At 41.0% G+C, this 24,455-nt stretch overlaps 1 protein-coding gene across 2 annotated transcripts in view; it reads left to right on the forward strand.

Moving 5' to 3' along the window:
- LOC138648686 (sodium/calcium exchanger 1-like) overlaps nt 1-24,455 on the forward strand; it is a 103,136-nt gene that overhangs the window by 17,103 nt on the left and 61,578 nt on the right. For both annotated transcript variants that reach the window (XM_069738480.1, XM_069738481.1), the window contains exon 2: nt 12,818-14,571. In XM_069738480.1, coding sequence (XP_069594581.1) covers nt 12,818-14,571 — 1,754 coding nt within the window. The remainder of the gene's footprint in view (nt 1-12,817; nt 14,572-24,455) is intronic.

Here is a 24,455-nt window from a genome sequence, read left to right on the forward strand (position 1 = left end):
AAAAATCCCAGAACCACGCGGGGGGACCTAGTGAATGAACTGCAGAGAGCTGGGACCAATGTAACAAGGCCTACCATAAGTTACACACTACGCCACCATGGACTCAGATGCTGCAGTGCCAGACGTGTCCCACTGCTTAAGCCAGTACATGTCCGGGCCCATCTGAAGTTTGCTAGAGAGCATTTGGATGATCCAGAGGAGTTTTGGAAGAATGTCCTATGGTCTGATGAAACCAAACTGGAACTGTTTGGTCAGAAACACAACTTGTCGTGTTTGGAGGAAAAAGAATACTGAGTTGCATCCATCAAACACCATACCTACTGTAAAGCATGGTGGTGGAAACATCATGCTTTGGGGCTGTTTCTCTGCAAAGGGGCCAGGACGACTGATCCGGGTACATGAAAGAATGAATGGGGCCATGTATCGTGAGATTTTGAGTGCAAACCTCCTTCTATCATACAGGGCATTGAAGATGAAACGTGGCTGGGTCTTTCAACATGACAATGATCCAAAGCACACCGCCAGGGCAACGAAGGAGTGGCTTCGTAAGAAGCATTTCAAGGTCCTGGAGTGGCCTAGCCAGTCTCCAGATCTTAACCCTATAGAAAACCTTTGGAGGGAGTTGAAAGTCCGTGTTGCCAAGCGACAAGCCAAAAACATCACTGCTCTAGAGGAGATCTGCATGGAGGAATGGGCCAACATACCAACAACAGTGTGTGGCAACCTTGTGAAGACTTACAGAAAACGTTTGACCTCTGTCATTGCCAACAAAGGATATATTACAAAGTATTGAGATGAAATTTTGTTTCTGACCAAATACTTATTTTCCACCATAATATGCAAATAAAATGTTAAAAAAAAACAGACAATGTGATTTTCTGGATTTTTTTTTCTCAGTTTGTCTCCCATAGTTGAGGTCTACCTATGATGTAAATTACAGACGCCTCTCATCTTTTTAAGTGGTGGAACTTGCACTATTGCTGACTGACTAAATACTTTTTTGCCCCACTGTATATATGTGTCTCACTGACATATATATATATATATATATATATATATATATATATATATATATATGTATATATGTATATACAGTACAGACCAAAAGTTTGGACACACCTCATTTAAAGATTTTTCTGTATTTTCATGACTATGAAAATTGTAAATTCACACTGAAGGCATCAAAACTATGAATTAACACACGTGGAATTATATACTTAACAAAAACGTGTGAAACAACTGAAAATATGTTTTATATTCTAGGTTCTTCAAAGTAGCCACCTTTTGCTTTGATGACTGCTTTGCACACTCTTGGCATTCTCTTGATGAACTTCAAGAGGTAGTCACCGGGAATGCTCTTCACTTCACAGGTGTGCCCTGTCAGGTTTAATAAGTGGGATTTCATCTACTATATAATTGTCTAAGGGTCACTTCCGTCTGTCTGTCTTTCTGTCTGTCTGTCACAGATATTCATTGGTCGCAGCCTCTGTCTGTCATGGAAATCCAAGTCGCTGATTGGTCGCGGCAAAACAGCCACGACCAATCAGCGACGGGCACAGTCCGGAAGAAAATGGCCGCTCCTTACTCCCCGCAGTCAGTGCCCGGCGCCCACATACTCCTCTCCAGTCAGCTGAGTTTTTTTTCACCTCTATTGGCCGATTAAAAAGTGGACGCCCCCTTTAATAAAATGATTGGACAGCAATTATTACATGAACTTTGAAAGTAAATGCACCAGCCTCATCAGGATCTATTAAAAATATACATTTAATAAAGTATACAGTTCGTATTGTGAAAATCAGCACAGTATCTGTAGAGCAGTGGCTTGTGCGCCATTACTACCTGGAGACTCTCATGATATTGGTCACTTCTACCCAGCTGCAATAGAGTACACCCCTCTAGTGCACTGTGTATGCAGGTGATTCAGGAGTGTGTCTACAAGATGGCCATCCCAAAGAAAGTTTTTAGTAAGAAAAAATTACAAACATTAAAGAATAAAATATCACATTGTTGCACTTCTATATAGTTCTACATATTGAATAAAATAATGTGATATTACAGTATATACATAACACATTTCCTAATGTATTTTTATTCAACTCTGACCCATCGCCCAAACTAGAATTACTCCAGCAACAAGGCAAAACTCATATTTTATCGTGGTAACAGTGGATAGATAACCTGTGCAATGTGATTCCCAGGAGGTTGTAGTGATTCTCTTTGACAAGGGGTGTATGTACCTAATAAATTGGTCACTCACAATTTAAATTTACATTGATATATGTAAATACTGGTAATAATTGATTTTATGGTTGGGAAAACTATAGAGTCAGGAAGATTTACTTTTTTGGACATTGTATCCTGGGCATGGATAATGCACCTGATAATGACTAGTTTTTTTTTACCCTAAATATCACTTCTTACACAGAGATGACACAGTTATGGTAACTTAAAACAGACTTTACGCATTTAGGCTAGGTTTGCATTGTCCGCAGTTGCTTTCAGTTTGTAAGGAGTTTGCCATTCCTGACTTCCAGGCTACAACCAGTGTTACTTTCAAGCTAAGTCCAACTTTCTAGGAATTGTCTACATTTACCTCTCAGCAAGCAAGTTATCAACTTAACTGTTCTTGCTGTTGTTCACACCTTGTATCTGAAATCAGGGCTGCCACTAAGAATTTCGAGGGCCCCATACTGGCAAAATTTTCAGGGCCCCCTTGTGACTCCGCCCAGGCTCCACCCCAGCCCCGCCTCCACCCCTCGAACGTTCTACAGTCCCACCACCCACTCATAGAAAAACTCCACATCTGCACCACATCCTCACCAATCACACATTAACAGTTCCTGGCCCCCAAGAAGAAGTTTGAACATCACCAACACAAGGAGCATAATCAAAGGATTGCTAGGAAGCAAATGATTTTCCAAATCCTAGAACAACAGGTGGTAGGTTCCTGATTGGAGGAGACTTCACTAAGAATTTCGGGGCCCCATACTGGCAAAATTTTTAGGGCCCCCTTGTGACTCCGCGCAGGCGCCACCACCCCTCGAACGTTCTACAGTCCCACCACCCACTCATAGAAAAACTCCACATCTGCACCACATCCTCTCCAATCACACATTAACAGTTCCCGGCCCCCAAGTGTCACCCCCCTAGAGACACCAGTAGGGATGTTCCATGTTCACACAGTAACCAGACCAGTTATTTTCTGCTGGATCTTTATTCTGCTGTTATCCGGCCCGTCTCATGGATAACATTTCAGGCCACACAATTCTGTGTTCTCTTCACCTTTATCTGACTTCTCCTTCTTTTCAAAAATATGCACTACGGAACCAACGAGAAAAATCATTCCCACGAGAAGAAGTTTTAACATCACCAACACAAGGAGCATAATCAAAGGATTGCTAGGAAGCAAATTATTTTCCAAATCCTAGAACAACACAAATAATGAATATGGAGGAGAAGGTCCCGGTGGTCTTCAGTGTCGTCTCCTTGTGGGTTATTTCTTACCTTAATTCTGTGGCTTTTGTCCTCCATGGGTGCTCTCATTCACGGACACTGTGGTACTGTGGTTGGCATTTTTGCTTACATGGGTGCTGCGGACGGAACCGTTGGTAGGTTCCTGATTGGAGGAAACTTCATCAGGATAAGTGGTGGCGGATGATTAGTGTGTTGTGTCTCCAGCTGGAGTGACACCCATCTGTGAGATAAAACATCCAACGCAAAACATGACAAATCATATCAACAAAAGAACCTCAGCAGATCCTTGATGATACCCAAGATCATGAACAACATCATCAACCTTAGCAGATACCAGTTGTGGTGGACTATGAGGCATGAGCGAGGCAGCGTTGAGTAATATGGTAGTTTTTGTAGACATCGAAAGAGTAGATTGTGACACAGGCCACCTTCCTTTCCTCCTTCCCTCCTTCCCTCCCACCTTCGTTCCCTCCTTCCTTACCACCTCCCTCCATCCTTCCCACCATTCCCCCTTCTCACATGCCTTCCATTCTTCTTTGGTTCTCACCATCCTCTACCTTCCTTCCCACCCTCCTTTTCACATTCCTTCCTTTCTTCCATTAGATAGAGATTGGGAAAATTGTGGTAAATTTCTGCGCTGCTGAATCACCAGAATTATTAGTACATATGGCTTGATTATTCTACGCGTTTCAGAGTTCAAGACTCCTTCATCAGGAAAAAAAGCACAGGAACATGTCAATACAGTTTACACCATTCTTTAAATAGAGAAACAGTTCAAATAACAGTCACCTGATCAGCAGTGTCAAAGTTCATTGACAAGACACATGATGAGCACATGATGAATAGGTTACAATGAATAAACAATTAGAATTTTTTTAAAAACATTATGATAGGTTAATCTGTCATTATTTTTATTGTTGTATTATAGTATCTGGGTGTTACCATAAGGAAAGGAAGAAAAAAATTAGGAAGGAGAAAAAAAAGAACAGAATGAAAAAACAGGGGGTGAGAACCTAAAGTCCCACAAGAGGAATGCATTACAGAGAGTGTATTTCAAGGGAGCGAAGGCTTGTTGCAGCCACAATCATTATGCAGACATGAGGATATCCATCAAAAGGATCTGGATAAGCAGAGATGTCAGCGGAAAATATATGTGCAAAATGCATATTAACAATATTCTTTTAAAGTGCCACCATTAATAAAATATATTTTAATTTTCTAGAAACTAATAAAAAGGGATAAAAACAATTTGTATTTATAAATATGAATTTTATTACGAATAATTTATTAAAAATAAATAGTATTAAAAAATCACCAGTTGAGGATGCAGGAAAGAAATATATCTTGGTACCGTGTTAGCCAGTGGATAGAAAAATATTTAGAATTGAGAGTCCTCAGTGGTTGATTCAGTTGTGGATGGTTATTTATAAAACTGATGTAATTTTTCGAGGGAGGATGGGACTAAAAATGTATGAGCAACGTTTTAAAAATTGTTGAAATTTGTCAAAAATAGGTGTACCGACCGGTTAGAGCTGCTAAGGTTAGAGAGTAATGGGGAAATAGTCTCGGGTAATGCAGAGTCTATATGCGCTGGGGATGGAGCGCTGCAAAGCGGCCTTGTCAATTGGTGTCTGTAAGCATAGAGGGAGTCAACCTTCTCTTGTAGCGCACGCTGGGTACCCACCAAAAGCTCCCTTCCAGTGCGCGCAGTCCTTTTTATATCACACCCACCCCCAGTCAGGTGCAAAGGTCTGCTCCAGTCAGAAAGTGCTTTCCCTGGCAACAATGGTAACAGTCCCGACAGTTCCGGCCCTGACACGCAGTAAAGACCACTATTCTGGTCCATCTTCCTACATTCCCCCACTCCTTTTACTCGCCATTCCACGGGCAAGGGTTCTTGTGAGTCACATTGCCGTCTTCTTTTCTTTAGGACATTTTGCTGCCAAATTAAATGTTCCTGATCAAAATGATTGGGGGGGATTGCCTGCTGTTGTTTTTTCGAAGCGTCTTAAATTGGAAGGAGTAGTGGAGTCCCCTTGAGTGGTAGAATCAGGTTGCACCGAAGGGAGCAATGGTGCCTCTATATTTCCGGGATCAGATTCTTCGGAGACCCCAGGTCTTGGTTCCTCATGATCCCCTTCCTCCTCTACTATCGGGGAAACTGGCTCAAGAGTCTCTGGAATCTCGTCTGCTCGTACTGGGTCTTTTGATAGAGAAGGCCGAAGCATGTTCCGATGTACTATCCGAGTGGGAGAGTTCTGTTCCCTTTCAGGCTGAATCTCATACACAGGCCCCTCGGGGCTGACTTGTCGCTTTACCTGGTACAGGTCCTTTTCCCACCGATTTTCCAGCTGATCTCCAGGACGTCTCCGACCTGAAGATCTGTTGCCCGTGGTGGAGTCCTCTCAGCATGTTCTGACTCCCGAAGCCTGGTCTGTACCAGCCGGTGCAACGTCTGCAGGCGATGGCAATGTTCACGAGTGCAGGTACACACCCCCGTCTGTGGGTAGTCCTCTTCTGGATCTAATTCCAACCTGTCCAGAAGACAGGTGTCATAAACTAAGCCAGTATAATAACGACTGTACCAGGAATATAGTCTAGGAAGAATTGCATTCTGTAGACAGGGGCTTTTCCAAGTTTATGGGTATTCCTATAAGACAACAGGGTCAGGGTAAATTAAAGGAGAATATAACACTAGTATTGAGCTCTGGTGCTAACCGAGTATCTTTGGTGTGCTTGAATACTATGTTTGAGTCCCCGCGGCTGCATTTTTCATGGATATACAACAGCCGCAACACATGCAGGGATTACCTAACAAACAGCAAATCCTTGCATGTGTTGTGGCTGTCAAACAGCCACGAGTACTCGAATATAATATTCGAGCATGCCAAACATACTCAGTTAGCACTCGAGCATGCTCAGATAACACCTTATCCCAGCATGTAAGCTCAACACAGAAATGTGATTTGGCAAAATGTTGGAGAGAGATATCAGAAGATCACATTGGTGAAGTCTATAAACTATGTATGTATGTATGTGTCAGTTTCCAGTCCCAAATCCCTTTAGCAATGCTCATAGATTTCCAATGTATCACTAACCAAGGTCTCTATTCCAATCATTAGCGAGATTCCTAACAGGGCCAGCTAAGGTTTATTTGGGCCCTTTAGAAACAGAGTCCCTCTTTGCTTTTGATTTTTTACTCCTCGCCTTCTAAAGGATATTTTAGTAGTTTGAACAGTTAATTTGTTTTATTTTGCATATTTTATTCATTTTTATTTTTGGAAAAAAAAATTTTCTTTAGATATTTTATTGGTCTCCCTTGTGGACTTGAACTTGTGATCACTTGGTAGTTTGTACAATGCACTGCAATACTATCACATTGCAGTGTACTGTAAAATTACCTTTAGTGTATGCCCATGCCGCTGGATGGACCTCACATGTATACAAGTATGGCAGACACATGGAACATTGGCACCACTAAATCATACTGTTAAGGGGGCTAGAGGTGACAAATGCCGGAAGGGACACTTTTCACCGGTATACAAGTATGGACGACACATGGATCATTGGCACCCCTCAATCGTACTGTCAAAGAGGGCTAGAGGTAATGGGTATTAGAAGGAACACTTTCCCCTAATATACAAGTATGGCCGACACATGGACCACTGACTCTTCAATCGTACTGAGAAGGGGGAGCTAGAAGTGATGGATATCAGAAGGAACACTTTCCCCCGGTATACAAGTATGGCCGACTCATGGACCTTTGGCATCCTTCAATCATACTATGAAGGGGGACTAGAGGTAATGGATGTCAGAAGGGACACTTTCCCCTGGTATACAAGTATGGCCGACACATGGACTATTGGCACCCCTCAATCGTACTGTGAATCAGGGCTAGAGGTGATGGATGTCGGAAGGGACACTTTCCCCTGGTATACAAGTATGGCCGACACATGGACCATTGGCACCCCTCAATAATACAGAAAGGGGGCTAGAGGTGATGGATGTCAGAAGGGACGCTTTCACTTCATTCCTAGAAAATTAAATGCTACTGATACGATTCACAGTGACATCCAAGCTAGCATCAATCACAGCAGTTAGACCCCGGTGCAAGGTGTACATGTATGGAAAATGTTGCATATTGAATCCTAGGCAGAGTGGACCCCACAGACACCATGGGACCATGGAATTGGTCAGGTTGGCCATCCCTGATTCCTACTAATGAGATGAACATTAAGACTCTCCCATTCATGTAAGCATTACTACATGGTGCCAAATATATAGACCCTTCATTTTTGATCCCCTTCTTCTGAAAACCAATGATGGTTCAAGATCAAGAACTCCATTGATGCAATCTTCTGACATGTATCTATTTATTTCCCCTGTAAACTGTTTCTCATCAGCTGACTATAAAAACATTTGTATTCTGGAACAATAATGGATTCGCAAGTCTCCAGTGAGAAATTATAATTCCCAGCAACCCTGTATTTCTGGATCCCTCTGTTTGTAGAGGAAGAGATCCTGTTAGTAAAGTATTAGATAATTAGATAATTAGTATTTATGCAGAGCCATGTTACAGTAGGATAACCGAAAGTTAGGTAATTTTCTCAAGATTGAAAATAAAATAAATGGATTCTGAGGGCTCGTGCACATGATCGTATTCTTGGTCCGTGCGCAATCCGACAAAACATCGAATCACCCTCTGACCAATAATATTCTATATGGCCGGGCACATTTCATATTTTTCATCGGGCAGAGTTGATTAAAATAAATAATTGTGGCATTCCTAAGTTTGATTAGATATTCAGATTGCCCTCGGTCATGCAAGTCTATGAGCTTGGGGAAAACCTCGGACTGTGCTCAGATGACATCTGACTGCTGTCCGATTTCCGCAGACTAACACAATGGAGAAGATGGAGATTTTTTTTTCTCCATCTTCTCCTCATCCCAGAAAATCGGATCACACTATGCCCTCACTCTGATCAGAGTCTGATCAGAGTGTTATTTGCATAATCAACCCAATTCTCTAGAGTGGGAGGACATACACTTGTGTGACCCTTGCCTTATACCCAGTCATTAATATATACATTGCCACTAAGTGAAATAAAAGTGAACATATTCTAGAATCTTCTAATTCTGTTCTTATAGTAAAAGAGGTGAATTAATATAAGGATGGGCAGAGTGTCTTCTTTATATTTCAATGGCAGAATAAGTAACTGTTAAAAGCCCAAATTCTGTATGGCACCCGAATCTATGAGAACTGTGAGAACATTTCAGCACAATACCCCAGTGTGCATTCAGAATATATTATTCAACTCTTATGTGGGGACCAGCCAGATTCCCTGTGCCGAGGGATTATGTCTGCATACTAAGTGCGAAACATTGTGCTCTATATAAAATGCAAGTATTAGTGGAGTAACTGGTCATCATGACAGGCTCCGCGTAGATTTGGACACCAATTACCTGCTAAATAGGTCCCAGTGTGAATAAAGGAGTAAGAACATTTGTGTAAAACCCTTCAGTTCCTTATAAGCACAGACAGAGAAGTATTTGTGATGACCCCTTTTGGCTCCTCTCCTTGACGAGGGGGAGCACAGATGGGGAATTGCATATCGAAAAGCAATTTTTCATCAAGACAGCACTTCTGGATGGTGGGGAAGAGATGGGTTAGTTGTTGTAATAGTCCAGTCCTGGTAATAGGTTCCCTATTAAGAGCGTCTGTTGCCATTCCTGCAATTTCTGTATGTTCTCTAGTTTAGACAATGCTAATGGTTACTGTTTTGTGTCTTCTGAGTGGGTCAATGGTGGTAACAAACGTTTGGAAATCTTTACCGCTACATATGCAAATTAAGCATGCAGAAGTCCCCGACTACTTGACATGCATAGCTTGTCACCTTGTTGGCTTCTTGCATATTTTGTTCCCCAGGAAGCACAGCATGGCCTATAAGTCTCCCTATGCCAGCCTCCCGATCAACTCCCCATCTAAGACCTCTCACCCAGTCACCTGATCTCCTACTTTACACAGAGAAAGGGCAAAAACTCAGAAACAGTAGTCTGGTAGGTTTGCAGTTGTGCCATACCCCTTCCAATTTTGGATAATGCATTGAACAGTGCTCTGTGAGATGTCCAGAGCTCGGGTTATTTTTTTTTTTAGAACCTAACCCTGCTCTACTCTTCTCGACAACTTTATCCCTGACCTGTCTCGTGTTTTCCTTGCTTTTCATGATACTGTTTGGTCCCCCAGTGTTCTTAAATAAACCTCTGAGGCCTTCACAGAACAGCTGCAGCTATACTGAGGATAAATTACACAGAGTTAGACTCAATTCACTAATTCTGTGACTTCTGGAGGCAATTAGTTACTCAGAATTTTATTTAGGGTTATCAGGCTACAAATGCATGTCACAATTACCAGATTTATATTTTTTAAATATTTCTAAAACCATGTATCATTTCCTTTATACTTCACAAATACTTTGTGTTGGAATATATATAAAGTCCCAATCACATACATTTAAGTTTGTGGGCATAACGTGAAAAAACGTGGAAAAGTTCACAGGGTATGAATATTTTTCAAGTCACTGTAGGTGGCATGAAAACTTTTTGGAAACCAGTTGCCCCTATAAACCAACTGTGAAAGCTGTTAGTTTTGCTTACAGCACTGAGGCAGTTTTCATGTTCATTTTATAGGGAAGAAAATAGTGACAGACTCTCTAAGGCACCATTGGCAATCAGCTGAATGGTGATGGAACACATTAAGAGAGTGGTTATGAACAACGTTAGCAAAATAGAGGTTAATGAAGTAGTTTATATAGACGAGTTGGGAACTAATGACCTGATGGAGCTTTATTTTTAATGTATTCAGGCTCAGCCTGACTTGATGATGGTGAGATAATTAAATTGGTTGGCCTTGTGCACCAAAGATAAAGTATAGAGTGCTTCTAGATGTTCTGCTTATGTCAAGAACTTACTATCAGTTTAATTATGTATGTAGAAGTGTCAGGATGTCTGTAGTATACGAGCCAGGGATAGAGTGTTAAGTGTCCTTACTTTAAAGGTATGTGCACACAACGTCTTTTTCAGGTGATCCGCTCTGAAACCCACCTGAAAAATTGTCCTAAAACTGGTCAAAAGATTGGGCATCTGCATTATCAAAATGACTCGTATTCACATGTTCAGTCTTTTGATATTTGTTCACGTTTCAAAAGACTTGACCTTACCATTCTCCAGGTATCTCACACTTGTAAAATGCCACAAACTAAATGAAAAAGTCTACAGAGATGCCAAAAAGACAGATGGAAGACACCTGGTGCTTTTTGTAGTGTCCTTCAAAAAAGAAGCAAAAAGTGCCAAAGTTTCTTGCCTAAAAATCTCAGTGTGCACATAGCCTAACTGTATTATCTCGTGCCTACTTTATTTGTGGTGGATCTCCACCAGGGTGCTCTGATCCGTAACGTGTCTATCTAATTAGTATTTTCTGATGTTGTCTAAACTTTGAGCTAAAAAAAAGCCCAGAATATTGATTCAGAATATTGGATTATTCTTTTACATCCATTTCACATTCTTGACTGTGAAAGCCTTAGCGGAATCCAAATGCAATTTGCGGCTGTAAAATGTCCCGTATTATTCCACATGTATACCCGCAGTGACTTCAGCTAGGGGATTCCGCAAATATGTCATTGTCAGAAACAAGATGTCAGATATATTGCCGCTCTGAGGGATTTTCTCCATCTGTCATTGTTACAGCCTGGACAGTGTCGCTCTCCCCGAGAACAACCTGTCCATACATAGGTGCAGACATGCATTATTCAGGATGTACCCCACACCGTAAATGTAAGAGGTGCAATGTTTCTCCTTCAGTTTGTCAGGGATTACACGCAATATAAAACGTCAGTGACAATTAATCGTGTAACGTTTTCCCTTTTTTTTTTTATTGCCAAGGACAATTTGATAAAGAGGAAAAGCAAAAGTGGAGCTCAATTATTGTATTTTAATATGTGTCTGTCAATGGTTATCAATGCCCCAACAGATATATGATAAAACGCTATTTACCTGCAGATAGATTGGTAATCTGCAGGTAAATAGCAGTTATATCATGTTTTACTGGAAGTGCAGCTATAGGGAGAAAATAAGGTTCTATTCTACCTTCAGCTGCCTTCTACCAGCCATCAGGGTGCCACCAGGAGCTGCAAAAGTCACTGCTCATTAGACAGTGAGTGCGCTGTTTTCACTTCCCTTCCACCTTGATTGACAGACAGCTCTGCAGTATGTGTGCGTACAGCAGACTGTCATTCAAGGTGCAGGGGAGTGATTACAACACAGTGTAGTGAGCCTTGACCATAACAGTTCCTTGCACTGCCCCGAGGACTGGAAGCAAGCGGCTGAAGGGAAAATGTAATTTAATATTCTCCCTGTAGCTGCACTTCCAGTAAATAGAATAAAATGCTATTTTCCTGCATATTACCAATACATGACAGGTTCCCTTTAAAGCTAGCCTTAGCTGTGACGTTGCATCTCATGGTATAGTGTGCTCAACCTTTGTTCTGATATCTGGAGTAATGAAATTTTTTTTCCCCTTGGCATCCCCCTTCTTAGTTTTTTCTTTCTTTTGGCTCGACGCCAGGAATTTAGGCTGGGCCAAATGGACTTGTGTCTTTGCCAGCCATATCAAATATGTAACTATAGAACCCAAAATAAAATGATCAATAATTGTTTTCTTCATTATAACATTGTAGTCAAATACTATCAACACCTCTCCAAAAGACCATCTCATGGAGGAGACCACCCTTTTTGTAGAGCATATTTCCTATGACAGTTTTTTGTTCCATCCTATTTGATGTACATCAGCTATCTCTAATTAGAGGATCATTCACCTACAAGACCTTTTATTATGCAATCTTGAGTGTTTGTCTCAAAAAGATGTTGCCCTGCATGCAATCATTTCAATCGTCAAGGGCTTTTATTGAACTATTTTTATCATGTTGATTGATCGTAAAAGAAATTGTATGAAATTGTAAAGACGTGGCTGCTTGCTTCCTTACAGGAACATCACTACACCTATTGGCTATGTCCAGTTCTGCATGTCACCTCTGTATAATGGAGAGTAGATGCACATTTGCGTTGTGGTAGTCCCTGGTAAGACTCATTTTTGAACTGGCCATGGTCTCAATCGGAACTATTTCTGTAAGGAAGTAACCACATTTCTTTATCCAATGGAACACATAGTCAAACAACTCATAAATGATTGATAAATATAGGATAGAGAAATAAATTATAGATTGATATTGATAGATGATGATTACCAATATTTTGTTGCTATAACCAATATTTTTGTTTTTTTTTACAGGTGATCCAACTTTCCCTTGGCCCTCTCTTCCCTTCTTTCTCCACCATGTATTTAGTCCTTTTTCCCCTGCTGCTCTTCCCTTCAATACTTGGTGCTTCTACTCCTTCTCCAAATGATTCTACCTGTGCACCAACCCAAAATGAAGTGTGCACAGATGGCGTCTTACTGCCTGCATGGCTACCACATCCTCCATCCACTGGGGATCGTGCAGCACGTGCCATTGTCTACTTTGTGGCGCTTGTCTACATGTTCTTGGGAATGTCCATCATAGCTGACCGGTTTATGGCATCTATTGAGGTCATCACTTCTCAAGAACGTCGAGTTACGTTTCGAAGGCCAAATGGAGAGGTGACAGTGACAAGTGTGCGCCTGTGGAATGAAACCGTTTCTAACCTTACCCTGATGGCACTGGGTTCATCGGCTCCTGAGATTTTGCTTTCCATCATTGAGGTAGTCGGAAGAGGCTTTGAAGCGGGAGACATGGGCCCCAGCACTATCGTTGGCTCAGCTGCTTTCAACATGTTTGTGATTATCGGCATTTGCGTTGCGGTAGTCCCTGATGGTGAGACTCGCCGCATCCGGCACCCACGCGTCTTTGCGGTGACTGCATTTTGGAGCGTCTTTGCTTATGTTTGGCTTTTCCTAATTTTGTCGTGGTCCTCTCCTGGAGAAGTGGAGGTGTGGGAGGCACTACTGACGTTCTTCTTTTTCCCGGTGTGCGTTCTACAGGCCTGGCTGGCAGACAGACGTTTGTTGTTTTACCGTTACGCAGGACGAGGTAAAGGTCGAGCAAAGTATAGAGCGGGCAAAAGCCGAGGTGTTTTGGTTGGTGCGGAAGACACAGGTGGACAAGAAGATGGCGGGGAAATGAGGATGGCTAGTGGTGAAAGAGGTGAAGATTTTGAAGAAGAAGAGGAAGAAGAAAGAAGAGATATGGCCAGAGTATTTAAAGATATGCGCCAACGTTATCCTGGAAAAGACATGGAGCAACTTATGGAGTTAGCAAATTACCAGGCCCTTGTGCAACAGCAAAAAAGCAGAGCATTTTATAGGATCCAGGCTACTAGGATGATGATTGGAGCTGGGAATGTACTAAAGAAACATGCAGCAGATCAGGCAAGAAGGGCTTTGACAGATGATAATAATAAAGACGGAGAGGGGGGAGGTAGGGGAGAGGAAGAGGAACCCTGGACGGAAGTAGAATTTGAACACACACACTACCAATGCTTTGAAAATTGTGGAACCGTTAGTGTGTGGGTATTGTGTAAGAGGGCAGAAGGCGAAGGGTCAGTCCAGGTAGACTATAGGACTGAGGATGGAACAGCCAATGCTGGCTCAGACTATGAGCTGGCAGAAGGAACTCTTATTTTTCAGCCTGGAGAAGGCAAGAAGGAGCTCCGGCTCGGCATAATTGATGATGATGTTTTTGAGGAAGATGAACATTTCTATGTGCAATTAAACAACCCACGCAGAGCGCGAGGCGTGAGAGATGGGCCTGGACGAGTAAGGCTGGGGACAGGGAGGAGAGCCACAGTGACTATATTCGATGATGATCATGCAGGGATCTTTAGCTTCGAGTCAGGCAGCATGAGAGTGAGCGAAAGTGTAGGCACTATGAGGGCCAAAGTGGTAAGGGGGTCCGGTGCAAGGGGAAAAGTCGTAATACCTTATAGAACTAGTGAGGGAACTGCAAAAGCTGGAGAAGATTACCTAGAAGTTGCTGGCAAAGTGGAATTCCAGAATGATGAGACCTCGTGAGTATTGAAAGTCTATATTTTAGAAATATAAATTCTGAAGTTCCTATATAAAATGGCATGTTGCAGCAAATTGTGGAAAATTGGTTGAGTCAGGCAGGCAAAACATGCAAACATTGAAGCCCATTCTTCACAGTTTTCATTAAATATAAATAAAGGGAATGTATTCATGTGTATGGTGAGCTACATTATGTATTGCTCATACAAACAGCAGGGTAGACTATCAGAAAACCTACAGTATGTATTTAACAATTGTGTATTTAAAGGGAATCTGTCAGCAGTTTGTTTTTCTATCTCATCTGAGAGAAGCACAATGTAGGGAAAGAGACCCTCATTCCAGTGATGTATCACTTAGTTTACTGAGTGCTGCAGTTCTGATACAATCAGAGTTTTATCTGCTGTAGATGTCACAGAGCTCAGAAAGCTGAGCCCGCCTACACCATGCATTGGCAGCTTTCTATGACCACTGTATATTGATAATAAGATGCTAACCAGTGCTGGGGTCTGGAGTTGGACCAGGAGGCATGGGGGCAGTTAATCCCGTAGTGATCATCTCCTGCTGATAAAACACTGATACTATTGAAACAACAGCATACAGCGTAATAAGAGACACATTTCTGAAATCAGTATCTCAACCCCTACCTCAAGCTGTCCTCAGATTACATAGCAAAATCCTGCTGACAGATTCCCATTTAATATACTAAATTCTTATTTAAAATTTAATGAATCTGTTTTTGCAAGATGTGATAGTGGCTGAAAGTGTAGATTAATTTAAGAAAGGGGCAGACATCTTTTTCACAACCTATGACATAAGTTTACATTTTCTCCCGTTACCCTTGTGAAAATACAAAATTTGGGGCTAAAGCAACATTTTTGTGGGAAAAAGTACAATTTTTATTTTTTCCTTACAAATTGCTTTAATTCCATTGAAGCACCTGAACAGTTGATGAACTTATTGGATGTGTTTTCGAGCACTTTAAGGGGTGCAGTTTTTAAAATGGTGTCACTTTAGGGTATTTTCTGACTTATAAGCCCCTCAAAGCCTCTTCAAATGGTCTTTTACATTTTGTTAGAAAAACAAAAAAAAGTTAGTGAACTTTTAACCCTTCTAACGTCCTAACAAAAAAAAACAAGTCTTACAAAAATCATGCTGATGTAAAGTAGACATGTTGGAAATGTTATTTATTAACTATTTGGTGTGATATAATTCTCAGGTTTAAGGGCACACAAATGAAAAGTTTGAAAATTTCAAAATTTTTAACATTCTCTCCAAAATTCCGATATTTTTACATTTAAACGCAAAAATATCGACCTAAGTGTATAATTAAAATAAAATAAAGTACAATGTGTCACGAAAAAGCTCAGAATCAATGGGATCCATTGAAGTGTTCCAGAGTTATTTAGGACATAAAGTGACGCTGGTCAGAATTGTAAAATTTGGCCTTGTAAGGAAGGGGAAAACAGGCTGGGAGTGAAGAGGTTAAATGTTACGTTCCCCCATGTAAAATAAGAATAAAAGATATTCACATCCCATTCTGGAGCGTTTTTCCATCATTTTTGAAGGTCTTTTATCAACTCGGTATGTAACTAAATAACAAGTGGTAACTAATCATAAGGCTAAAAATGTCAAAGCAAAGTTTTATTTTTAAAAGTTATAAACACCTTCAGGCGCATTTTTATTTCTACATGCTGTCCAATTCCTGAGCAGCATCAATTTGCAGCTTTTCAGAGAAGATATACTTTAAAGGTTGAGCCGTGGACCATAACCAGTGATTGACACGTCTTTCCCTAGGTACAAGCAAAGGATAGACCTGTCAATCACGTGCTGCTGCTCTATGAGAAGATGGCTGGCGGCTGAGCCAGACTATTTTTGTCCCTGGCTATGGTTCCCAGACAGATCTTCAAAGTAAATTTTGCTTGAAATTCCGCAGCATCTCCAACCATAATATACCTGGATGCTGTACTGCAATTCAAGCTGTCCATGGTTCAGGCTGCATGATTAATCGCTTGACTGTTTTCCTTTAAATGTATTCATTTGGCTAAAAAAAAAAAAAAATTCAATTGATTTTATTGGAAATTTTGCAGTCTGCCTTTTAAAGCCTCTGTTTTGTATTCTCTATTGCTGGCTGCAGAATGAGTTAACTGAGAATCTCTCAGTGAGATTGTTCTGACAGGAGAATTTGTAAGTTTTATTTTCCTTCTTCTTCTGAGCTCCTCTCGGCAAATGCAAAAAATACTTGCATTTAAGAAAAATGGCCCCAAAAGTGTCCGCATCCTTTAACTGTCATTGAAATTAGCATAACGAATCATTTCACTTCATAAATTATCCCTTATGCCACTAACAAGGCTGCTGCAACAAGATACAAAGTGACAATAATTCAGTAGGCAAAAGAAAAGTAATGACCAAACTTCAGTTACTTTTTAACTTCTTATTTACTAATATTAATTTTAGGTGAAAATCCTGTAGAAAAAGCTGCAGGAAAACTACAGTGGGGCAAAAAAGTATTTAGTCAGTCAGCAATAGTGCAAGTTCCACCACTTAAAAAGATGAGAGGCGTCTGTAATTTACATCATAGGTAGACCTCAACTATCAGAGACAAACTGAGAAAAAAAAATCCAGAAAATCACATTGTCTGTTTTTTTAACAATTTATTTGCATATTATGGTGGAAAATAAGTATTTGGTCAGAAACAAAATTTCATCTCAATACTTTGTAATATATCCTTTGTTGGCAATGACAGAGGTCAAACGTTTTCTGTAAGTCTTCACAAGGTTGCCACACACTGTTGTTGGTATGTTGGCCCATTCCTCCATGCAGATCTCCTCTAGAGCAGTGATGTTTTTGGCTTTTCGCTTGGCAACACGGACTTTCAACTCCCTCCAAAGGTTTTCTATAGGGTTGAGATCTGGAGACTGGCTAGGCCACTCCAGGACCTTGAATTGCTTCTTACGAAGCCACTCCTTCGTTGTCCTGGCGGTGTGCTTTGGATCATTGTCATGTTGAAAGACCCAGCCACGTTTCATCTTCAATGCCCTTGCTGATGGAAGGAGGTTTGCACTCAAAATCTCACGATACATGGCCCCATTCATTCTTTCATGCATCTGGATCAGTCGTCCTGGCCCCTTTGCAGAGAAACAGCCCCAAAGCATGATGTTTCCACCACCATGCTTTACAGTAGGTATGGTGTTTGATGGATGCAACTCAGTATTCTTTTTCCTCCAAACACGACAAGTTGTGTTTCTACCAAACAGTTCCAGTTTGGTTTCATCAGACCATAGGACATTCTCCCAAAACTCCTCTGGATCATCCAAATGCTCTCTAGCAAACTTCAGACGGGCCCGGACATGTACTGGCTTAAGCAGTGGGACACGTCTGGCACTGCAGGATCTGAGTCCATGGTGGCGTAGTGTGTTACTTATGGTAGGCCTTGTTACATTGGTCCCAGCTCTCTGCAGTTCATTCACTAGGTCCCCCCGCGTGGTTCTGGGATTTTTGCTCACCGTTCTTGTGATCATTCTGACCCCACAGGGTGGGATTTTGCGTGGAGCCCCAGATCAAGGGAGATTATCAGTGGTCTTGTATGTCTTCCATTTTCTAATTATTGCTCCCACTGTTGATTTCTTCACTCCAAGCTGGTTGGCTATTGCAGATTCAGTCTTCCCAGCCTGGTGCAGGGCTACAATTTTGTTTCTGGTGTCCTTTGACAGCTCTTTGGTCTTCACCATAGTGGAGTTTGGAGTCAGACTGTTTGAGGGTGTGCACAGGTGTCTTTTTATACTGATAACAAGTTTAAACAGGTGCCATTACTACAGGTAATGAGTGGAGGAAAGAGGAGACTCTTAAACAAGAAGTTACAGGTCTGTGAGAGCCAGAAATCTTGATTGTTTGTTTCTGACCAAATACTTATTTTCCCCCATAATATGCAAATAAATTGTTAAAAAAAACAGACAATGTGATTTTCTGGATTTTTTTTTCTCAGTTTGTCTCCCATAGTTGAGGTCTACCTATGATGTAAATTACAGACGCCTCTCATCTTTTTAATTGGTGGAACTTGCACTATTGCTGACTGACTAAATACTTTTTTGCCCCACTGTAAATGTGTTTAATATACATTTTTTTCCCCAATGCAGTAGAATAGTTTCGTGCTGCACATTACTATACTATACTACTAACTATAGTCCTTCTGTGTCATTAATGTTCGCCACTTTCTGTCATTACTGTATGATTATCATATTTTATATTTCCTGCCATTATAATGAAGTTTCAAGTTTTGGATATATCGCCAACAATGAAAGTATCCAGCGTGTAATTTATTTTCTTTAAAGGCTCTGTACACCTATGCATAGAATTTTTGTACATTTTAAGTAAAGTTCCAACAGCATTAAAAGAGAGAAAGTATCTACAGTGTTAGGGAGGGCAATGAAACCAGGTTCAATTTCAAAATCTAGCAGCAAAATAATAAAAGAAAAGAAAAAAAAATAGGAAAAATAAAAATGTTTCTATGTACACCTAAGTACAAGCGTTTAAGTTCCAACAGCATTAAAAGAGAGAAAGTATCTACAGTCTCAGGGAAGGCAAAGAAAACAGGTTATGTACTTGGTACAAAGCAAATGCAGAGTAAATAAGTACTGGGTAGTGTAACACTTGTGCCGCTTACGTCTTTGGCCGTTACGCGGCACCGCACCTCCGCACCTTTATTGCAGATGTTGCTTGACAGCATCAATCCTATTTTTTTCCTGAGACTTGTGGCTCTGCTAGTCCAGAAGCTAAGGAATGAATCATGTTTGGGTTTCTTCCTGCTGTCAGCACGGAGTGCAGCTTTTAACTATATAAACCCCTAAGAGCCAGTTCCCACTGCCAGTCAATGTTTGTGCTAGCTGGTTTTACATGTGTTTGTGCATCTGTTGTTTCATCCCATTCCCAGACCTCGGCACAATATGAACACAATTAACATGGCAAGGTCCATGCTCCTTTAAGGCCAAAATCGCACAAATAATTATTAGTGATGAGCAAGCATGCTCTGTGTTATCCGAGTATCTTGGGCGTGGATGTTTGAGTCCCTGCGGCTGCATGCAGGGATTGCCCAACAAATAGGAAATCAATCCGTGTGTTACAGCTGTCTAACAGCCGCGAATAATGCAGATGCGGGGACCCAACATATTATTCGAGCACGCCTAAAATACTCGGATTACACCCGGGCATGGCCAAACTTGGCCATCTGGCAATTCTGGCAAATGCCAGAAGGGCCTGTCTGGTCATGGGTGGCCTTGTCTGCTACATTGCTAACAGAATTGGTGTTCTCAAGACACCCATACTGTTAAGAGTTGTGATGGAGCACAAAGTCGCTGACTCCGTCACTTACCCCAGCAGGCCATGGGTATCATTAGACATATTGGTCTTGTAGTAAATCTTCCTTTCCTCCATCCAGGGTAATATTAGTGACATATCCCATCTGGTTTATGGTGACGGGGACAACATGGGCCTGTGTGATTTCAGATGCCAGGACTGAATTTTAGCCCCAGTCCGTACCTACACCCGGCATACTCGGATAACACGTTATCGAAGTACGCTCGCTCATCACTAATAATAATGTGTTGTTGATTAATTGGGGCAATTAAAGGGGTTATCCGGGATTTCAGTATATTTTTTCTTAAGGGGATAATAATTTACAGGCAGGAAGTTGCTACCTGCCTGTTCTGTCCAGCACCGATCTCTGCCGACACAGACTGGTCACGGACCGCTCCTGCGGCTTCATTTGACCTCACTGTTAAGAATGAACGCTTCTCAAGATTTCAGCAGACATGCACAACAGTAAATTTACTTCATTCTCTAATTGCTCCTATTAAAAGCACAATATATTTAAAGAAATTTTATGTAATAGAGTCGATCTGCATTAAATTTAAATAAAAAATAAATACAGTTTGTAGTTTAAAATATTGTTATTTAAAAGTAACACAACCAAGTTTGAGTTTATATTTTAATTCATTATCTGCTGGAAATATTTTTTTTCCCAGGTTTTAATTGTTTAAAATACAATGTGATTGTCAATGCTTAATGGGCGTGGTTGGGGGGGGGGGCATGGTTTAAAAATTGATGGGGTGCACATAGTGCGCCGTAAACTTTATCTCCCTTTCCCCTCTTTAAAAGTTGGGAGGTATGTAGCTGAAATATGAGAAGTGAAAACAGCACGACCCTGGATACACACAGACCTCACATCCAGCCTGTATTACTGGGAGAGACACTCCCACAATAGAAAAATATGAAGCTTGGATAAGACTACAAACTACATATCAATAGGTCTAAAAATGAAGATTGCAGACTGAAGCTTAGTTCAGTTTCATTAATTAACTAATTATCTGCTGGAAATATTTTTTTCTGTTTTTAATTGTTTATAAAACAATGTGATTGCCAATGCTGGATGGGTGTGGTTGGGGGTGTGAATGTGTGTGTGGTTAGGGGTGGCATGGTTTAAAAATTGCTGCGGTACCGCAAACCTTATCCCACTTTCCCTTCTTGAAAATTTGTGAAGTATGTAGCCGATATATGAGAAGTGAAAATAGCAGGATCCTGGATACACGCGGAGCTCACATCCAGCCTGTATTACTGGGAGAGACACTCCCACAATAGTAAAATCTGAACCTTGGATCAGATTACAAATTGCATATCAGGAGGTCTAAAAACGAAGATTGCAGACTGAAACTTAGTTCGATTTTAATAACTAAAATTAAATTATTCCATGTCAAAGTTGTTCATAGCCTTTAAACTTTTTACTTTTTTTATTTATATTAGCAGATTTTCTGCGGGTGGTGAATCCTACGGCTTTGATTCTAGTTGTGGCTTTAATGGATGCCCATATCAATTCTCATATTTACATAGGAAATAAAAAATATTTTTTAAACAAGATTACAAAGAAATATCAACTTTTAAGAGTTGGTTACTTTAGAAATAGGGAATCACTGGGAGCTCTTCGTGATTGGACAGATGAAGATTGCGTGGAGACAGATTCGATCAGGCAGGGCGTAAGTGATGGAGGTGTTGAGTGTATTGAACACGGTGAGAAAATATTAATTGCACGCTTTTATAAATGAATTTGCAGTCTGCACGCATGAATACAATGCTAAACACCAGTGCAGTTAATGAGATCTCCCAAACAGAATGTGCAATGAGGGCAGTCATGGACCCAAAGCAATGCTTCAGGCAGCCCGGCATATGAAGGTCTGTTGGATCATGAGACCCAACAATCTGATAGAGAGAAGGGAGGAGGGCAGAGGGATAACGTAATCATAAATGTCAAATACGAGGACACACTTAGCAGTCTGCTGTAAACGACCTCAGGGATTTATACTATAAAAGGGTTAATTGAGCCGCACAAATGTATGACGATGCTGAGCGTGCTCGCTCTAAAACTCCATTCCTGGAATCGTGCTATTCCTTTCATTGCAAATCTATATTCATAATTAAAGGGATTAAATAATTTAATTAAATGAGCATGCTTTCTTTTTTCTTCCTATTCCTTGCAAAATACTTATCTCAGAGAAGTCTAATTTATTTACTTCAAAGGTGCAACGGGAAGTGACAATGTTGGACAGCCCCTTTAAATTCATTTGTTGGCTTTTTGTATGGATTAAAAGCTTTTTACAGCCTTCTGTATAATTTCCTATAAATTATTCATACCATAGTAAAAGTGCTAGATATGCTCTACATAGACTGTACTGCAATACTCGAGTCACGGTGGGTGTTGCTTGAGTCGTGCAACTGGACTGGAAAATTTGCCGTTAATTCGGACAGTTGAAGTCCCAATTCCGGGTGAGACGAAGCATCTGTACCCCTCATAATTATGCCTCTGAAAATACATACGGGGTTGTCACCATGCAGAAATAATTCTTATATAATGCACACTATCATTTCTAACTGCAAGGATAATAGACTTAGAGGCGTGACATTAAAGGAGCTGCATCCTCTTCTTTCTTCAGCAGTGCACCTCTCCTCTACCTTCCTGCCGAGGGGGCAGTGCGCTCCTGAAGACTGACATTTCTGGCCAGCGGCATGGCTGAGCCTCTGGTCCGAAACTTGCACTCTCTACAGCAGAGGAGGAGCGCAGAGGGACTGTCCGAATCTATCCAACTGGTCACAGCAAGCCTCAGAGTAGTGCTTGCAAGCTCTAATGTGTGCACGTTCCTTGCCTAGGAAACCGGCCACCTCTGATAGATTGCAGGGGTGTCTGGAAACCTAGGCAATGAGCTGTACATAATAGAATCGAAAATTCCTCTGTTATTGAGAACAGAGAGTTTTTGTTAAGAGGTACGTTGCAAAGTTATCCTGTCATGTGACAAGGCTCGTTAAAGGGTCCGTATTGCCTTCTAGGATTGCTGCTTCCAATAGGTGGCACTAGAGTTCTAGTCCTCTTCGGCTCTGAAGAGACAATTTGCATATTTCCCAGAGGTCCATTGCAAGGCTTAAAAGTCTCATCACCTTGGCATGTCAGGGTTGATGACATGTCATTCTCCGTAAGGAGAAACGTTACCCCTTGGATCCCGGTCGGACGCCTCTCATTCAGCCAAACCAGATCTCACACTTTGCACTAATGAGGGGCCCTGAAACACAGTGTGTGCAAACTGAGATTATGGTTTGGCTTTTATCCTAAGTCATGTGACAAGGCTCGTTAGAGGGTCGATATTAACTTTTAGGATTACTACTTCCAGTAGGTGGCACTAGAGTTCTAGTCCTCGTCCTCTGAAGAGACAATTTGCTTTTAACAAACACTTTTTACAGGTTGATTAAGATGCGGCAACCCCTATAAACACCGCAAAGTCAAGTAAGATGGATGACACAGAGATAATACATTGATGAGGCAGAATGGGATAATAAACAGTGATGTCATAATACAGAGTAAAAAAAAATGATAAAATGATAACTTGGTCACAGCACAGAGTTAAAGGGGTTGTCCACCTATGGCGATATATACGGTATATATTTTTTAGAATACTGTAAGTACCCTCAACCTACTGTCTCCTTCCCCATAATCCTGTAGAATGTAAGCCCGCAAGGGCAGGGTCCTCGCCCCTCTGTATCAGTCTGTCATTGTTAGTTTGTTTACTGTAAGTGATATCTGTAATTTGTATGTAACCCCTTCTCATGTACAGCACCATGGAATCAATGGTGCTATATAAATAAATAATAATAATAAGTTGAGAATCCATCAGTGATCTCGCTCTGACTGGACAATTTAAGTCTCTTTAATCTGCCTTTTTCTGAGCTCCTATGAGTTGATTGTGACCACATCAAAGTTCAATGTTCAAGGAAACAAATAGCTTAGAAAGCAAAATGGTGCAACATTTGTAATAAAGTCCAATCGCCCAAAAATTATTTTTAGCCTCAAATACATGTATTTTCAGAGAACTTAAGGAGAATTGACTTGCACACAGTGGAGGCAGCGTCGTGCACTCCCACGCCTGAGGCATGCCCATCATGACACCAGGATAGGATCTTGCACACAGTGATGTCACAGATTATGGATTACAAACATTATGAGATCATGCGAAGGGATTACAGTGATGTCACCGTGTAAGAATATTGTACACAGTAATAACACAATACAGGGATATTCCCTGAGAATCTGCCTCCAGAGATTATTTTAAATTAAAGGGGGCGTTACCAGTGTGAGACATGCAATGACTGACAGTCTGCTCTCCTGATTTTCAGATTCTCAGGGAGGCCCATAGATCTTACCAGCTCATTTAGATATTAAGGAAAACATGGATTTCTCTGGAATAAAACATTGGATCGTAGATATAAAGGTATCATTTTATTAAACTTTCTATGACCTACATGGCTGTATAGACGGCTTTGGAAGATTGATTCTACTGACAAATTCCCTTTAAAC

This window comes from Ranitomeya imitator, chromosome 9 (genome assembly GCF_032444005.1).
Source record: "Ranitomeya imitator isolate aRanImi1 chromosome 9, aRanImi1.pri, whole genome shotgun sequence".
NCBI classification, from domain to species: domain Eukaryota; kingdom Metazoa; phylum Chordata; class Amphibia; order Anura; family Dendrobatidae; genus Ranitomeya; species Ranitomeya imitator.